The sequence below is a fragment of the Engraulis encrasicolus genome, chromosome 16 (genome assembly GCF_034702125.1).
Source record: "Engraulis encrasicolus isolate BLACKSEA-1 chromosome 16, IST_EnEncr_1.0, whole genome shotgun sequence".
In the NCBI taxonomy this organism is placed as follows: Eukaryota; Metazoa; Chordata; class Actinopteri; order Clupeiformes; family Engraulidae; genus Engraulis; species Engraulis encrasicolus.
In genome coordinates this window covers 17,386,232-17,404,799 of record NC_085872.1, presented here as the reverse complement: position 1 = coordinate 17,404,799, position 18,568 = coordinate 17,386,232, and the positions used below count along the sequence as shown (strand labels likewise).

The following is an 18,568-nucleotide window of genomic DNA, read 5'->3' as shown; positions in this document are numbered from 1 at the left end:
GATTTGTGTGTGTAGGGTTTATGGGATTCCTGTAGGCGCGCCTTAGCCCGACTCTCCTCATCACATTCAGCTTTTTAAGGCCGGAAACTCGAACTGATACTCGTGAGTTAAACTGCTGTTATGCCGAGGGAAACCTGCCAACTCCACTTCCTCTAGGACTTGACCTTACAAGCCAGACAGGAAACATCAATTGAGTGCTGCCTCAAATGTAGATTGTGGACTGACACCTGTGGAAAATAAACGTCACCGCAGTCTTGGGCTACATGTTTGATGATGAAGAGAATGATGTGTGCACACAAGTTCGGTGACAAGTCTAGTAAGATGCTGGCTGACTTCCTGGTTTACAAAGCTGTTGCATCGGCTTATGTCCAGTTGGCAGCATTTACCTCTGTCATACAGGTCATTAACAAAACTCTTGTCGTCATCAATCAGTCACACTATCAAATGTCAGCTTCTCAACGCACATCTGATGATAACACCAACATCATCAGCCATATTATCGTAATATGAGCTGGAGACGGTAGATATTATTCTTCTTTATGGGCATCTTGACGAATCTCTGTCACTCCAGTTCTGTTGTGCTCCTGGCAATGCAGGAAGACGCTATAAGGGAAATGAGCCTCCATATTTTATCTACAAAATGAAAAGAATCTGCTTTCGTATCCTCAGCAACTGTAATTACTGTTCCCAAATAGTGCACTTTGCCGTCTGGTAGTATTACTCTGAGAGTCGAGCTGGTAGGCACTGTGTTATTATGTATTTGCCCTTTAGCTATTATGAATCATGGGTTAGTCTGTGCATACATATCCCTCATTGCCCACTCAAGAATAGTTTTAGCCGGAGCAGCTGTCCATAGGCAGTTTGTTTCCATTTATTTATTTGTCTGCTTTATTTAACTTTGGCTAACCTACCGCCTCTTCTGGGTTAAATGATGTTATTTCTTTTTTTGTCAAGGGAGAGTGGTTCAGTCGGTCTCATATGCACTGCACATTTGCCAGCTGGCTGCACACTCTGCTTTTTATCCTAATGAGATGCTTGGCATATTGGTTTAATCTTTAAGTAAGCTCATTTAACTGGAACCCTGTCATCGTTATGCTGTCTCCTACCTCCAAGTGGTTAGAGTAAAGGAAAAAGCCTTTTGATCTGCTGGATGAGCAGCACATGAATATAAGTTACATACAGTTCCTGATGAAAGAAATCAGAGCTATTTTAAAGGTGCACTGTGTACTATTTTTAGTAGTTTATTTCCAGAGTTCATGCTGCCCATACACTAATGTAACCTTTTTCATGAATACTCACCACCACCATCAAAGTATTCATTATGACTCTGAGAAAATGGCACTTTTCATACATGATCTTTTCCATTGTCCGCCATTTTGAATTTCCAGAAATAGACATTTGTATCTGCAAAACCCACTGGACTTTGGTCATTCTAGTAAATATTAGTTCAGTATATAGTAAGTATTCATGAAAAGATCAAGTTTGGCAGTAGACAGCACAGTTTCAATGAGCAGCATAGTTGCAATACGTACTACTGTCGCCACAATCATACACAGTTCACCTTTAACGTTTGCTGCGAAAGCTTGTGTTTTCATCTTCTAGCCAAGAGTGAAACACCTAAACATCGACACTTAATGTGCTTAATACATTACACTTAGCTGACACTTTTTTATCCAAAGCGACTTGCAGTTATTTCAAACACTGGTTATTCGTTACAGGCCCTGGAGCAGCATGGGGTTAGGTGCCTTGCTCATGGGCACTTCAGCCCTGGAGTGCAGTAGGAAGTGCAAGGGTGGGATTCAAACCTGCAACCCTCTGATCTGAAGCCAATGTCCTTCACTACTAAGCCACAGCTGCCCTAAGTCACTTTGGATAAAAAGTATCAGCTAGCAGTTAACATTGAGTCCTATGAGACCAGCTGGCGGCTAACTGGTCTCATAGGACTCAATGTTAAGTGCTAGCTTTGAGGTAAAATTTGCACTGCCATACCCAGAGAACGGTTGAAAGTATAGGAAAATGGTGAAACCCTATTATTTAACTCAAGGGGAGGTGTAAAATAAGCTTATTTCCAAAATGGGACCGTATCACTTTAAATGGGCTAGATATATGGATATGGTCTTATCAAATCTTTATACAGGTCAACGTGAGCTTCAGGTGTGCATTAAGCTTAACATGTTCTACATTTTTCCTCTGTGTGTGTGCAGTCTGTAGTTTCTTAGTGTGTTATCCTAAAACGTAGGTCCAAATACCATCTCCTAGCTGCTACCATCTCCTCTGCCAAGCATATGCCGGTTTAGACTAAACAAAACACAATTCAAAAGTTCCATATCCATAGATCTGAATCTACCCACTGAAAAAGTCAACAAAGTTCAACGGCAATAAAAGGGCTTCTTTTTTTGCTTGAGAACATATGGTGTATTTGAAGGAGCCATCTCTGCAGCTCTTATCTTATTTCAGGCCATTTCAGAGACTATTTCTAAGAAGCATGGGCAGTTAGAAAAATGAGCTGTCACAGTAAGTTAACAATTTGCCTTTTACTCCCTGTGCTTGCTAAGAAATGTTCAATGCCAAAAAGTGAGCTTCATACTGTTCCTGAAAAGAGCTGCGTTCCAGAAGAAAACACAGCCGACCATAACCCTCATCGGGGCCTCTCCATTGTCACTTCACACTTTCTTGATTGTTTTCAGAAGCTCCTTGATTGTCGTTATCTTCTTCAGAAATACGGCATTTAATCAGCCGCTCAGCCTGATAGGTTTGTGTTATCTTACTTCGAACACTGGCACATACCCAGGCAATCTGATGCGTTCTTTCCTTTCTTTTTTTGAGTGGGTGGAGGCAAGAGAGTGATTTGAGTTGTTGTTGCACAAGAACCAGCACACTTTGCTTAGTGTTTTTTGCCTAAAATCACAGTCAATGTTCCCAACTTCCCCCACGCCATGTACTCTTTGAGTCATAAGATGACCAAAACAGAGCAGGCAGGGGGATTTGTGGTGGACGCTGCCGCTGCCTTGTGGGAAAGAAGGACTGGATGGAGTGGGTTGAGAACATCCTCTGACCTTTCTGTTGACATGGAGGATGCGCACTCTTACTCTGCAGGAGGCCTGGAGTTCTCCATCCTCCTGCTGCTCCTGCTCCACTCCTTTGTCTCCCTCACATCAGAGATGTTGACTTGCCTTGCGTTCAGGAAATGATTAAATGCCCGAGGGAGAGGATTTTCCTTATTATAGAGAAGGCAAATGTGTGTCTGTGGAAGATTGAAAGAGAAACACTGAGAGAGATGCAGCACTGGGACATGCAGATGCTTGCAGTGTAATTTTAGCCTGTTTTGAGGCAAGGAATGATCCTCTTGCGGTCAGAGGGGGGAAAACGCAAAAAAGGGGGGCAGAAAAAGCTGCCTGCAGTAAGAGTAGTAAACAGATAATTATGGAGAATGTGTCTGACATGTGGACTGATTTACACATCGCCTGGCTTAAAACTCAGTACTTTGGTCCCTTTGTTTTGGGCTCGTGTGGAGATGCTCCCTCCGTTTCGTAGTGCTTCATAGGCTTCCTCAGCAGAGCCATAAACACTCATTACATCTGCTGAGTTTTATGTGGTAACCTAACCTATAGTGGCACATTACACCTGTTTTTTTTTATTATTATTATTGTGCGTAGCTGGCTGCTTAAGTAGACTGAACTATTGAAGTTCATGCGTGTCCACCATCGCCAGTTTTTACTACTGCAAGTCAGGGTTTCAAATATCCGTTAAAAGACTCGCTGAGACTTTTGCCCTTGTTTCTGACTAAGATGTAAACCGGTGGCAGTAGTGGCATACAGAATAGGGTACACTGGGAGTATTTTGTGCTATTTAATGTTTCAGCAGTGCCTCATGTCAACAGGGTGGAACATTAGAAATTACAAGGGTTAAAAAAAGGATGTCATGTATAGGCTTCCACTTCCACTCAGCTGAAAGACATTGATATGTGCCTGGTGGAAAGGGCCCTTAAAATACACTCCCCCTCCATCCTTCAGGCCCAAGAGCGCTATTTGAGGAGGTGGCCGGGACGTCAAGCTTTGGCACCACTTCAGTAACTGTTTATGCAGCTGTTGCGTGTCTAGCATCCGCGTTAAAACATGCATGGCTCCACATCGCGTCCCAATCTAGAGAGGGAGTAGAGTATGTCCTCTTCACACTACTCTGCTCTTTTATTAATTGTACTTCCCTACATTTTTTGACCATATTCATACACACGTGACGTGAAGCATGCTCCCTGCACTGCGGTGAGAGGGGAGCGAGCGAGCGAGCAGTTCGGACTGTCCAGCAAATGAATGCTGACCTGGAAAAGGGCCAAGAAGAGAAGTGGGTCTCTGAGAGCTAGCAGGGGTAATGAGCAAGGGCGTTTGCATGAGGCGCAAGCTTCAGATGGGTTAAGGATTCAGTGTAACTTGGTTTACCATTAACTGGCCGCTATACATGTGCTGGCCCCACAGGCATTGCAGCTGCATGAGGCGTTCAGTTCAGACAGAGGTCTCTCCTTTGATTTTTGTTTTTTTTCTGATAGCAAGGCAACCTTGTGTGCAGCAGCTAGATACTGTTACTGCTATTTACAATAGTGTTGCTGTGTAGTATGAAAATTGCTATCGTCTTTCAGCAGTATATTTAGTTACCTGAATCCATTCAGAGTATAATGCAATAAACTTCAAATTAGACCACCTAACCACATTTGGTTAGTGCTTGCTTGCATCCTTAGACAGTCTAGCCGCACTCAGCACACTACCAGCATGCATGTTGTTACTCGGGACAGAAAAGCCCATTGTTATGACTAGTCAACCACAAAGACTTGTCTGTGAATTTACCTCTGATGTGGTTCCTTGGGGACTACAATGTATGACGGATGTTGTGAGTGCGTGTCTGGCTTTCTGTGTGGCGCACAAAATGCCAGCAGCGCCCTGGAGTGGATCTCATTTAAGTCGTCTCAGCCATGTGTAAGGAGGGAGGCATCCATGAAGTGGGCTTGGGTTAACCCTTGCTATGCGTGGTGTTGCCTCTGTGGCTAATTATTGGCAGAAACACTGGTACCGGTCCTTTTCACTCTGACCCGTGACAAAGACTTTTGGTCGCTCAAGCTCATCGGACGTCAACCATGAAATGTTTCCCAAGTAACCTTCTTTCACTCCCCTATGCTTTAGCCTAGTTTCTCAACGGGGCGGTACAGCCCCTCGGGGGTGTTGGGGAGTCCTAGGGGGGCCTTGGGAAGGATACAGTTGAGAGGGGCCTTGCCTAGTCGTCATTGGGGACATTTGTCCATTTATGTTTTTTAATACTAAGGCGGTGTTGGCAGGCTTATGATGAGGTGAAGGGGGCGTTGGGAGGCTTCAGATGAGGTCCAGGGGGCGTTTGTTCAAAAAAACGTTGAGAACCACAGTTCTAGCCTAACCCTTTCCTCTCCACTAAGGTCAGAGAGTTAACTATACTGCCACTCCTTTGGCATTCCTTTTGGTCTGGGCGGTGCTAAGGAAATCACTTGAGCACATAGACTAATCAACAAATTACAGATCAACTTCACAGTTCTGATGATTTACAAAGTCAATCAAACAAAGATAAGGAGCCTTTATATGAGTATTCTATTCTTCATAAGTGATATGACATTGGCCAGACTAGACATTGTCTCTCCGCATGTTTTCTTTGTACCTTGTCCCCATGTGAGCATGCTTTGTGTCAGTTAGGTACAATGGGGCAGGTGTTTCAGTGTACCGGTAATGGCAGGGGTGGGGGGGATCCTGTATGGGCAGGCAGACACATAGAGTTCTATCTGACCTGACTGGCTGTCCCACTGACTTCCTCCACCTCCGAACTAAATGCTGGGTGGTCTCTTGGGGGGCTTGTTTTATTGCTTGTTTTGTTGTGCTTTTCCCACATGGTAACACTGTTTTTGTAAGCACTGTTTGATTGGTAGCCTGGACAAACGGGCTCATATTTTAGTGTTTTGCAGGCCATATATGAGCATGAGTGAGGACATACATGCTCTTGCAAATGGAACAAAAATATTTCACAGCACAATATTGTTTTTTTTTTTTTAACTTGTCACCTGTTTTTTTTTTTACTACTCAGAATTCATATTCTTCTTAAGGCATACTTTCACATCAACAGATGATTTCATCGTCTTGTTTTAGTTGTATTAACTTAATTTACAAAACACACTCAAATGAAGTCATGTAGTAGTCATGAGAATGAAAACTGTTTCTGGCCTTGCTTTGACCACTGTATTGGACTGTCTGAAAGCAATGTGCTGTTGATTTTTTCAATAATTTTATAATAATAAATATTCCCTTTCTTCAGGGTGAATGACTACACTCAGTCGCACCTTTTCAAACATGAGCTGCTCCATCACAGTGTTTCTCAACATAGCCCATTGTACAGTCTCACACCCGCGAGCATGTTTACGCTTTGAGTAACGACGTTGAGGCCCAGGACGTCGAGCTCAATCATTACCCTCCTGGCCCACTCCCCCAGAGCCCTCTCCCATCCCCTTTCCTGTACGTCCTCCATAGTCCTATTATCCCACAGGGGGCTGTCCAAACAACCCCCATCGGGTTAGACACACTACTTACCTTTTCCACTGTTGCCTGTTGTCTTCCATTGAGTGTGAAGAGGCAAGCAGTACGGATTTTAAGTCAAGTCAAGTCAAGCCTAGTCAATTTCTTTACATGCGCTGGTCATACAAATAATTGAAATAACGTTTCACAGAGAAATCATGCAATATGCTGCGGTTAGTGTTTGTGGTTGTGTTTATTTAGGGTGTCTGTACCCCGAGACATGTCTGACTTGATCCACTTTGACACTTTGGCAGAGTCTCCACGGGGCACTTGGGGACCTTGTTTGCTCCCCTCACTTGGCGGTGTGATCCACGGGACGTCTGCTTTATGTTGACCAGTGCCTGTGTGAATTTTAAAGCCCCGCCTGGAAGGCCACTCAGCTGTTTATCTTTACACAAGGCAGGGGTCAGATGGCCTGATAGGCCACACAAAAAAAAACCCTGTATGTGTGTGTCTCTGTCTGTGTCTGTGTGTGAACGAAGGCCTGTGTGTGTGTGCCACTGAGCCAGAGCGCTCGGGGTTTTCAGTGTAATGACAGACTGAGTTCCCAACAAGCACCTAAGCTCCCCTGCAGACTCGCTGAACTTCCTGCAGCGCCGCGGCTCCACTATAATCAGTCAGTCCTGTATTACAGAGGTGCCATATCCAGCACGGCCTCAGGTGGTTGGTACAGGCTCAGACCTAAACCTTCAACCCAAATAGTTGAGAGATTAACACGGCCGGTAATACGTAACTAGCCATCGCTGGGTGTCCGTGACTGACTGGTCCGTCGCTGCCTGGCAGACACCCAAACTCGGTAACGTGACTTCACTGTTCAGGAGTGTTGTTGGCCTGGGGAAGTGTGCGCTTAAAGGCTTTTATATCCAGTCCAGGTGAAATCAGAACTCGGCATCGAAGAGTTGGGTGGGGCTGGCTGGGGAGTCCTGCTGCTTTTTATTTTTTCTTATTTTTTCTGCTTCTACTATTCCCATTATTTAAAGTCCCGTTTGACAGATTCTCATCCTCTTGTATTTTATAAGCAGCTATGCCATCAGCCTCTCTCCTCTCCCCCGTTCTGACGACGAGCCTCGGCACATTCCTCACATTCCTCCATTGTAATGCGTGCCTCACTCTGCCCCCAACCACCACCACCACCCCTCCCTTCCACACCCCAGCCCATACGAAATAAATCTCTCAATTTGCCTTGCATCTCATCTGAGAAGGGATTTTGCAGCTACACCCCCCCCCCCCCCCACACACACACACACCCCAGCTCACTGGCATAAACAGATACAGTCACTGAGGAAGAAAAAAAAACTTGACAAATGGACTAACACAGAGATACTCTCCTTACAGTATGCTCTCGCTGTACCTGTTTAATCAGAGGCAAGTGACTCACGGAATTGCCCACAGACATGCTTTTAGGAGGCGTACCTTAAGTCTGGCTTGGCTGCAGTGTCAGACACGCCTGCTGCTCAGAGGCTTCTTTGAAACTGGCTAACAAACAGAAAGGAAGAGACTGCCATGCCAAGCTGCAGTGCCAAATAGTGATCTGCTGTAGAGAATGGATCCACCTAAAATGCATATAAAACAGTAACGAGATTGTTGTGATTTAAGAGTTTAAAACTATCGCAGTCACGCTGATTGTGAAATGAATCGGATTCACCCGTCAACGATGCACTGTTGGGTGTGTATTGTGTAAATATCAGGCAACCGATTCGCTTCACGCTGATGAGCTGTAACGGCAAGACTGATTGTGTTTGTTGCTGGAAACATTTGGTTTATCTTCTGCTTTCTACACCACCTGATGTTGTCTTGGTATGTTCTCCCTGTCAGAGTTGCTGTGGGAGTGAGCGGTCAGACAGATGTTCTTTATATCTCCCAGAAGACACTGGGGCAGATGGTGAAGAACTGTACTTGGGGAGGGGGAGGGGGTGAAAAACGGTCGTACCCACACGTTAAAAAGTCAAAGCCAGCATTGTTCATCTCTCTAGGGAAGAATGTGATGAAGTCATGGGAGGAAATTTTAATTGGACTGCAGCAGCGTTGAGTCGAGGCTCTCCTCTGGACATTACACCCCCATCCCCATCCTCATCCCCTCCCCTCCCCTCCCCTTCGGCCCGGGTCCCACGGCATCCCCTAATCCCCCTCTTTCCTGGGTGACTCCTCTCCCTCAGTCCCAAGGCCAAACGGGAAGAGCACAGGCGAAGGAATGCAGCCTTGAGGCCCGAAGCGATTTGCCTCAGCCTGGACACAAGCCTCCTGTGAAGGAGCAAACATGACATACCTTTAAAGAGGACGTGCAGAACGGAGTAGGAAGCTCTCCGTGTACCCTTTCTCCTCAATAGATAACCGCCCTGAAGTGGCCTTGTCCGGTGCAGTTTGCATTGAGAAATTTCATCTTTCACCAGAGTTGGCTATAGCCAGTGTGCTCTCCGTTTCTCTCTCCCCCTTTCTCTCTCTGTCTCTTTTTCTCCCTTTCTCTCTTTCTCCCTTTCTCTCTTTCTCCCTTTCTCTCGCTCTCTCTCTCTCTCAGTGCCTCGCTCTCTGGCTCTCCGGTGTGTGTCAGGGCATAGCCCTCGTGCTTTACATTGGTGTTTAATTAAGAGCTATTCTTGGAACAACAAAGAGTGTTGTGGCCACATAGCCAGCAGCCTGGGGGTGGTCTTGGGTGGTAACTCAATGGACCTCGTCACCTGTGTGTATGCTTTAATAACAGGAGCTGGGAAAGCGGAGGCCTCCTAGGGAGAGGAGGGGGTGCAGGGTCGCGGTGGTGGCCACTCAGGACGGAGCCAGAAGAAAAGTTCTCGCGGGGGGACAGACGGCAGATCTTAAGTTACGTCACAGATCACATGGTGTGGCTTATTTAACTCTATAGTCTGGGTTTATGGCCAGTGTCCTCGTGTTCTATTAAGACACATAAGGCTACGTTTACATGAGACATTTAATTCACCTTTATTCTGAGTAAAGGTTAAGTTAATTCCGCTTTGAAAACGTTATGTCAACACTAAGGAATTAAATTAAATATCAAAGTAAACTCGACGGAACTATTTAATTCTGAATGATGAATTCAGAAGTAAAAACGTCATGTAAGCGTAGCAATTGGGAAGTTGTAAACTATTTCACACGTAAGACCAAATACCACCTTGTCTCTAGTGGAAAACACTTTCATAACTAGCGCACTGTTTAGTAGACATGCGTATCCATAAACATTTCACCATGTCAAAAAAAACGGTGCCCAGAGGCAAGATCTTGCCTGATTGCTGTTTGCGAATCCTCAGGGGGAAAATTAGCTCAGATTATCACTTATCACTGCAAATAATCTTCTTCGAAAAATGCAATGGTTGCTGGAAGGTGTAAATTCAACTAATTGTCAATAGTTTAAGTCTTTTTGCCTTCTGGTGTTGCAAGCTTTGGAATGCTGATTGTCAAAGGAATTTAAAAGTCGAAGTCCCGGACCTCACCTTTAAACCGCAGCCTGAATTCCTTTCTTGGTTTCCCCTGCTCAACTGCGGCACATGGGGTTGAGGACATCGGCCAGGGCATAGCTTGGTGATAGTTTTGTTGTAGATTGCTGCACCATAAACAGTCTTATCTTTCGCAGTCCTGCGATTGAAGAAGAGCGACTTCTGTATTGTCAGTATTTGATCGCGTTAAACATTTAGCTAATTTGAGCTACTTAAAAACTCAGACCTCAGTCAGACTTCAGGATAGATCTATTTGAGGAATCTCTTACCATTCTTTTGCCTGCTTTTTTAAAAAATGTATTTGTTTTTGTTTCCATTATTGTACACCCCAGGAGTGCCGGTTGACAATATTTTACCAGAAAGAACATTTGCACATCTAGTAGCATCGGTTATTTTGTTATTACCATTCTATTTACCTGTATGTGCTAGCCAGGAGGTATGGTAATACATATTTTAAGAAACACAGATTTTGCAAACTGTCTTGAGACCACAGTGACCCATCTATGCCATCCTGTCCTCAGGTTTGTCTTTAAAAATCCTTTTAAGGACACCACAATCCTTTTATCAGTGACTGCCTGGTAGCAAGTGTGGAGGTGAAACACAATGGACACAGTAATCTGGCAATGAACGTGTCAGAGGAAGTTTATCAGTCAGGTCACACATAAAAGGCTCAAGGACAGCCTGTCTCTGTTGACTGATCAGGGGGCCTCATGAGCTCCGAATTCTCAGGTTTTTTGTACGTGGGTGTCTCTTGGCCAAGTTCTAATCAGTTTGCTTCTCAAGGCTGTTTCCTCTCCCTGTGTCCTCCCTCCAATTTTCGTGCACATGCTTGCACTCGTCTATCTATCTTTCTGTCCATCTCTCTCTCTCGCTCTCTTGTTCTCTCTCGTTCTCTCTCTCTTGCTCTCTCGTTCTCTCTCGCTCTCTCTCTCTCGCTCCCTCACACTCTCTGTTTCTCGTTCTCTCCCTCTCTTTCTCTCTTTTTCTCTCTATCTCTTGTGTGCTCTCTCTTGCGCTCTCACTCGCTTTATCTCCCTCTCACCCCCATCTTCTCTTTCTCTTTCTCTCCCTCTCACACAGATGCTGCCCTCAGACACACACACACACACACACACACACATGCACCCCCCCCCCCCCCCCCCCACACACACACACACGCACACACACAGACAGACTCTTTCTGTCATCCCTCCTCCTGAAGACCACATTTGTCTGAACAGCTCTTGTGGCGATATGAACACAGCTGTTCTGCCTTCTCTTTCACTCCACATGTTGTGTATGTGTGTGATTGGGATTGCGGTGATGAATAGCAGTCTGAGTGGCTGCCATGACTATGTGTAGTGTATAAATGATCAGGCCTCCTCGAGGGGGCTGCCTGCTGCACTCCTCCAAAGGCCATCGGGACTCGCTCCGAACTGACAGGGGAAACAAGAGACCAAAGATGTCCATCTGAAAACCCCCGGAGTGAAACCCCTCTGAATGCCTTCTTCACTCGACAGCTACTTCTTTCCTTTGGGTTGTTTGAAGCACCAGAGCCGAGATGGGGCTGGTTAGAAAGACCCTGTGTTTATGTTAACCGCACAAGCCCCAGCATGCCGCACGCACAAACAACTTGTGTTCCGTAATGACCAGTTAAGGCTGTGGAAGACCACACTGTGGTACCTTTTAAGAGGAGTTTGGTTGCACTGGGATTACTGTACTGCATGTATGGATTCTGCAATACATCAGACATGCATTTATGTTAAGACGCTAAATTCTTCTTTTTGTTTTTTTGGTTAAACGGCCATCTTGTATAGACTGTGGCGATGGTGGGGTAATGGTCCTGGGGCTTATACTAAGAAGCTGGTTAAGGAGTAAACCAGGTTGAGTTGAGGGAGTAAATCGTCTAATAGAAGAGCCTGGAGTCTTAAGAAAATGAGTCCTCATTTTCTTGATTTACCTCAACTCATTTACCTTAACTTAACCTGGTTTACTCCTGAACCAGCTTCCTCCTAGTATAGCCCTCTGGACAGCGCTTCCCATTTCTCGACTGTCTGTTTGCTGTGGTGTCCCTCTCATTAGTTGCCTCTTTGTTCCTTTTACTTTGCCCACAGTCTGCCAACATCTCCCTGGCTTTTGTAGTGCTCCCTCCCAGCCCCCAACCTTTTGGCTTGTCTGTCCTCAGCTCGTCTTTGCCTTTCCTACTTTTCTTTGAAGTGCCCCCTCCCCTGTCTGTGTGTGTCTGTCTGTCTGTCTTTTCTCTCTCTCTTGTGCTCTCTCTCTCTCTCTCTCTCTCTCTCTCTCTCTCTCTCTCTCTCTCTCTCTCTCTCTCTCTCTCTCTCTCTCTCTCTCTCTCTCTCTCTCTCTCTCTCTGTCTCCTTCACATACTCACTCACTCGCTGGTCACCCCCACTGGCGTCACCGCTGTATGGAAATGCATTCCAGCCAGTTCACTCAATGCCCTACTGGCCTTTAGTCCCATCCCCCACCCCCACACTCCTTCTCCTGTCTTGTTCTACTATGCACGCCTCAAGTTGGCAGGTGCTCAGCTGTGATACACACACACACACACACACACACACACACACACACACACACACACACACACACACACACACACGCACACACACACACACGAGCACAGATAAGGCCGCACTCTGTCCCACACGTGAGACGCGATGTTTTTTTCCCCCTAGAGGACGGGCACCTTGTGACAAAGTGCAGCTTATCCATTTTTGTCAACAGCACAATAACCTCTATATAAAGGACATATTTTGTGAATGAGATCTCTCTGTGTAAAGAGAAAACAAATGTGAAGTGATTTTCGTAAGTTAAGAACCGTATTGATATGAAATGAACCGATCTGTTCTTTCAGATTACACTATTTAAGACATAAATTATATCAAATAAGTAAACCATGCTCTCTGTAATGTATGTTGTCATTTTGTAAAGCCATCGCTTCAGGGTAAATGTGCACAGTGCCCGTAGCTTCTTGTTATGAATTGGTTAAGGGTTTTTTTTAGTCTCATCAATGTGGCTGATTGTTCTGGAAGGAGTGTCGGAATTCCTTTTTGCTCAGTGCACTGGGGCTGCCCAGGACCTTGAAAGCTAAAGCCATGGATTACTGTCATTCACCGGGCTCAAAAAAAGACCCACTTTCAATTGACTTCTTTTGAGCTTTCACAATGGGCTTCAAATTGAAAATAAATTGGCATCAACACATTGGAAGCCCCCTCCCCGCCACTACCTCCTCTCTCCAACCAATTTTTCCCCCTTACCACCCTCTCCATTCAAAAGTCTTTGGACCGTGTTACTAGGGGTGTAAATCACAGCCTCCTTGACGATACGATACGGTATCCATTTCTTAAAGCAGGGATTCAATTATTTTCAATACTTAAGAATGCCCCACGATACGATGCAATTTGATAAAATCGCAGGTCGATACAGTGATGCGTCGATACATTTCGAATATTATTTACACCCCTACGTGTTACCCCAGTTCCCAACTGTGTTTTTGTGTGAGAGAAACTGATGTTATTTTGGAGACTCCTGCTGTTTGGTTCTGACGCAGCTGTCGTCCTCCTGTCGCCACCACCCTGTAGCCTCCAGGCCCCTCCCCCCAACCCTCCTCTGTCGCTGTGGAGGTAATTGGGTTAGTTTCTCACAGCGTACAACTTGCATGTGGCCTGAGTGAATTCGGTCAGGATCAGGGAAATATCTCATGCATGCAATGCCTCCTTCCCCCCTTGTATTAGTCTCAGCTATGCAGATGACCGTCTGGAGAAGACGCCTTGAGACATGGCTGATGTTGCTGTAAGTCCAGTTCCCATGGCCTAACCCTGTACAGCTTTGATGGCGTCCAGGACACCTGTACTGTAGGACTGCTCTCGCCACAGCTGCAGGGATGTGACTCTGAGTCTGAGGTCAGAGAGTTGACCTCCAGAGGAAGTTGTTTGAGTGCATTTAGGATGTTCGGTTCTCACTGCACGACCTGATGCTGGAGACTATTACAAATCCCTAAACTGATGGGGTTTGGCATAAAATGGGCTTTCCTGGGTTTTTAGGCTTTGTTTGTCGTTCTGTTGATGACAAGCTATGGATATTATAACATATCCTCTACTTAAATTTGGATGACTTCTTGACCCTATATTAATGACGCCCTGTCCCCTCTGTCTGTCTCTTCCCATGCCCTGTCCACATTGCATTCAAAGCCTATGTGCCGTAACCACATCCCTCGGTCAGCATATGACCACCACTCGCATGTTTTTCTTTCTTCTGCCTTTATATCGTCTGGGGGCTGGGATCCCATGACCGCCCGCCGTGCCTCTTAGGTGGCCCTGTGTTTTGAGTGGCCCCTGTCCCTTGTCTCTGTGCTGTCACTGGCTGGCTATGGGGGAAGTCGTGGCATTGAACTCTGCTGCTTCACTGACCGCCTCTATTCAGAGCCGAGATACCCTTTCTGCACTGTAACTATTACTGTGCCGTGTTCAAGCTGTGAAGGTGTGCGTGTGCGTGTGTACGTGCACGTGTGCGTGTCAGCTTTCCCCATCTCTTCATCACGGTGCCAACAGCTGGTGTTTGCTTTGTTTTGTGGGGATGCAGGTAGCAGTCTCTAAAATGAAATATCACTGACAGAGTTTGTTTCCACAGGAGTGTCTTACAGCAGACGGGCACTCCCTGCAACAAGCACGCATATTAACTGAGACACGGTTTCTGTAATCTAAATTGAAGGTGTAGATGGAAATAATCAGTATTTTTTAGCTAGTCAGTCTATGACTCTCAGCGGCAGCATATTCTGGTAGCTTTACGTTGTTTTTGTTTTTTGGGGTTTTTTGTACGATTATTTTTGCTGATGATAAAAAACAACTTGTGTGCCAATAGACACCATTGAAGTTTGCATACTGTTGGTAGCAAACAGAAAGTTCTAAGAACCAAGATTCTCTCCTTTGTCTAAAGCCGTTACAGTGTCACAGATGATACTGAATACGAACTAAGGGGGAAGGAATGAAGATTGCTGTTATGAGGTTTTCAATTTCTGTTGCCATTGCAGTCACATGTGGTTCCAGTCTGTTCCAGTCTGCAAACACTATTCCGAGTGTGTGACCTAGATTGCAGCTAATTAATTAATCCTTCTGAAAATGAAGTTGGATGGAATGTAATGGAATATAAACCTGTCAGAGTTAAATTCACAACCCCACATGCACACCTGTTGCAACTTGCATCTTTGTTGTCAGCATTGTTAGACAGACAGACAACACTTAAATGCTATATTCGTCCCATCCTGTACTGCCTGAAAACTTGTCTCTAAATACCCTCCGGTATTTACACGCTCTGTGCTTTCACGTGCATAGCATAATCCGCACCCCTGTCTACAGACGGACGTTGACTCACAGGCTAAACAAGGTGAAGGCATATCTTTTTGATCATGCTCTTAGATAGTGTAGTCTGCACAGTTGCACATGAAGTCATTAATGAGCTTGTTATTATTTTATTATATTAAGTATTTTTTTTCTGGTTTTAGCCATATTTTGAACACAACCAAAGTATTTTCAATGCCCTGCTTCCAATAGTCAGTCAGTAGGAGTGTTTGGGCATAACTTTACGTACTGTACTCTTACTAAAGGAATCCTTCTATGGACAAATATTATATGAATAAAATAAAATATATTGATTGTCTCTTTTGAGAATTTCATTAGCACGTTGGATCTTTTCATATGAACATTGACTAAAGGCTTGTGTTTAGTCTCTCCAGTCTCTGGGTTGAAATGGGTCCCACACCCTGTTGTAAAAGAAATTCTCTTCCTTCAGGTGAACTCTGACCTTGACGGCTAGATGTTTCAGGCTCTGAAGAGTCTGCAAGTTCATTGCCATAGCAACATCTAACCCTACACTAAAGAGATTGTTGCAGGGCTGCACGTCTTTGCAAAATCCTATTTGTTGTCTAACTAGTCTGCACACTTGAACGTCTTGGTACTTCGTACTCTGGCCATGTTGTCTAAACTTAACCATAACTATGCCCGGCTCACAATGGGGCCACTTAAGTTTTTCTCCTGTTCTGTTTAGAGAACAAATTCTTGCCTAAGCAAACAACTGTCCCCTTGTCGCCGTGTTGAAAGATGGTGTCATTTTCTTTTCACAAAATAGATGACGTCTCCCCATAAGATTTCCTCTCTGGCCTCTGGAGATATGGTCGGCTTTCTCTCTCTCCCTCCAAACACACCTAGCCTGCTCAGGCTTGCAAAATATGTTTGGACAAGCTCAGAGCTCTTGCTTGTAAGACCGCGGAAAACCTTGAGAAACGTGTATCTTTGTGCCAAAATGATTCGCTCCTGTCTGCTTTTGTGCCCACCCACCACCATCAGAGCCATCCCACCCGCCTTAAAAAAGACAGTATTTTTTTCTGGGATAAAGAAAGCCTTTTCATTTGTTGTGGAATACCTTAACTGTTTGCCATAACTCCGCTGCGGCGCAGGTTTTGGCAATGCAGTAAGTTATATCGTTTAGTACTGTGAAAAACTAATTGGGAGGAAATTATGGGGTCTTGGAAAAGAAAATGAGTTCTGTAAATCTTAAGGTGATTTCTGGCAGCTTGGTCTCGAAGCGCTTGAGTCAAGTCCTGTCTAGTAAGCTTCCTCCCGTTCCCGTTCCCGTCGCCTGCATTTAATCTCCTCTGCATGCACAAGTTAGGATGGTTTACAGAAGAGCGTAAATGCATGGCCATCTGATTGTCTATACCACCTCATATCTGTCGTCTGCACTTTATCTCTTATTTTGTTCAGGCCCCCTCCTCCATATAGGCTAGACCCTGAGTATGCTTTTCCCATAACATAACAAGGTCACAGACAGTACGGCTAATGTTTTCTGATGGTCTGAATGTCGTCTTTCGCTTTCTCCTACAACAGCATATTCCTCATTGTCATATTTTGAGGTTATGTCTTCATCCCATGCTCAATTCTATTTCAGCGGGTGGTAGCTGTCTTTAAAGTTACTGGTAGTAGGAGGAGCGTTTCTTTTACTTAATGCAACAGTTTCAAATGACAGGATTCAACCATGTAAATGTTGTGATCCTTCCCTTTTGGCAAGCATAATGTAGGCCTAGCTTTAAATAAAACCACACTTGCCCCATGAAAAAATAAGATGCCCTACATCAGGGGTAGGGAACCTATGTCTCGAGGGCCATATGAAGCCCTTGAAGCCGTTTAATCCGGCCCCCGATATAATTGTAATGTTATGCAGCTTCACATGAAAGGGGACATATTTTGTAAAGGAATCTTAGAAATTACATTTGAAATACAAATAAGTTACATTCAGAGGACCTAGAGAAGGTGGGGTTTTAAAGGTGGCTGCCGTCAATATATAGGCCTAAAGTGCCTGGTATATAGGCCTAGAGATCCTTTTCCTTTTCCGGCCCTCGGAGGAATTTGAAGTGGCCCTTGGAATGAAAAAGGTTCCCCACCCCTGCCATGCATTGTCATCTAATCCCTGATGTGTTCTCTTTCCAGGTAAGGCCTTTGACATCACCTACGTGCGCCTGAAGTTCCACACCAGCCGCCCGGAGAGCTTTGCCATCTACAAGAGGACCAGGGAGGACGGGCCATGGGTGCCTTACCAATACTACAGCGGCTCCTGCCAGAAGACCTACAGCAAGCTCAACCGCGGCTTCATCCGCACCGGCGAGGACGAGCAGCAGGCGCTGTGCACAGACGAGTTCAGCGACATCTCTCCTCTCACCGGCGGCAACGTGGCCTTCTCCACACTGGAGGGGCGTCCCAGCGCATACAACTTCGATAACAGCCCCACTCTGCAGGTAATAACAGATCAGATCAATGTTTTTTTTTTTCTTGGTCTTGTTTTTTATTTTGAAAAAAGTGACTCTGTGCCTCCCAACACGTTCTTCAAGCATGTTCTTTCTTTCTTTCTTTCTTTCTTTCTTTCTATCTTGCTTTCTTGCTTTCTTTCTTTTCTTTCCACTGGCCCACTGCACTCCGTTCCTCCTCTTGCCGGCTTTGTCTTGTGCATGTTTGGTACATTCTTGGCAGCGTATGCTATGCTCCCTTCATGTCCCTCGTCCAGGCTGCGGTTGAGCTATCTGTCAGACTGTAGTTGAATTTACAGCTTTAAGATGGTGATAGACATACCTTGGCTGAGACTGTGGTTCTGCACATGCAGGTGTACAGTACTCTGGGAGCCGTCTCCAGATGTGTCCCCCCCCCCCCCCCCCCCCTTCTTCTCAGCCATGTGTTTCACATAGTGTTGTTTTTCTCAGCTGACTAGCCATAAGCGACTTGAGTGATTTAAGCCTGTGGTGAGAACTGAAGCATGGGAGTGTGGTTGCAATTCAACCGATTATAAACAGCTGAATGCTTTCAAACTGAGAAAAAGTCAGTGATTATTATTATGTTACACTGAATATTAACATTGTGACTCAGACAGTCTGGAGAGGCTCAGGGACTTTTTAAAGAGGTTTGGAGTAGCGGTCTCTGAAAGTTTAAGCAGGAGGAAAAAACAGCACATGCCCACTATCTGGATATTTTCAGTATGGTCTCTTTTTTACTTTTTGTACCA

At 45.2% G+C, this 18,568-nt stretch overlaps 1 protein-coding gene across 1 annotated transcript in view; it reads left to right on the top strand.

The window, feature by feature from the left end:
- Positions 1 to 18,568, top strand: part of lamc1 (laminin, gamma 1) — a 57,008-nt gene that overhangs the window by 11,424 nt on the left and 27,016 nt on the right. Inside the window, exon 2 of the mRNA XM_063218895.1 lies at positions 17,506 to 17,810. Within this exon, the coding sequence (XP_063074965.1) occupies positions 17,506 to 17,810 (305 nt within the window). The remainder of the gene's footprint in view (positions 1 to 17,505; positions 17,811 to 18,568) is intronic.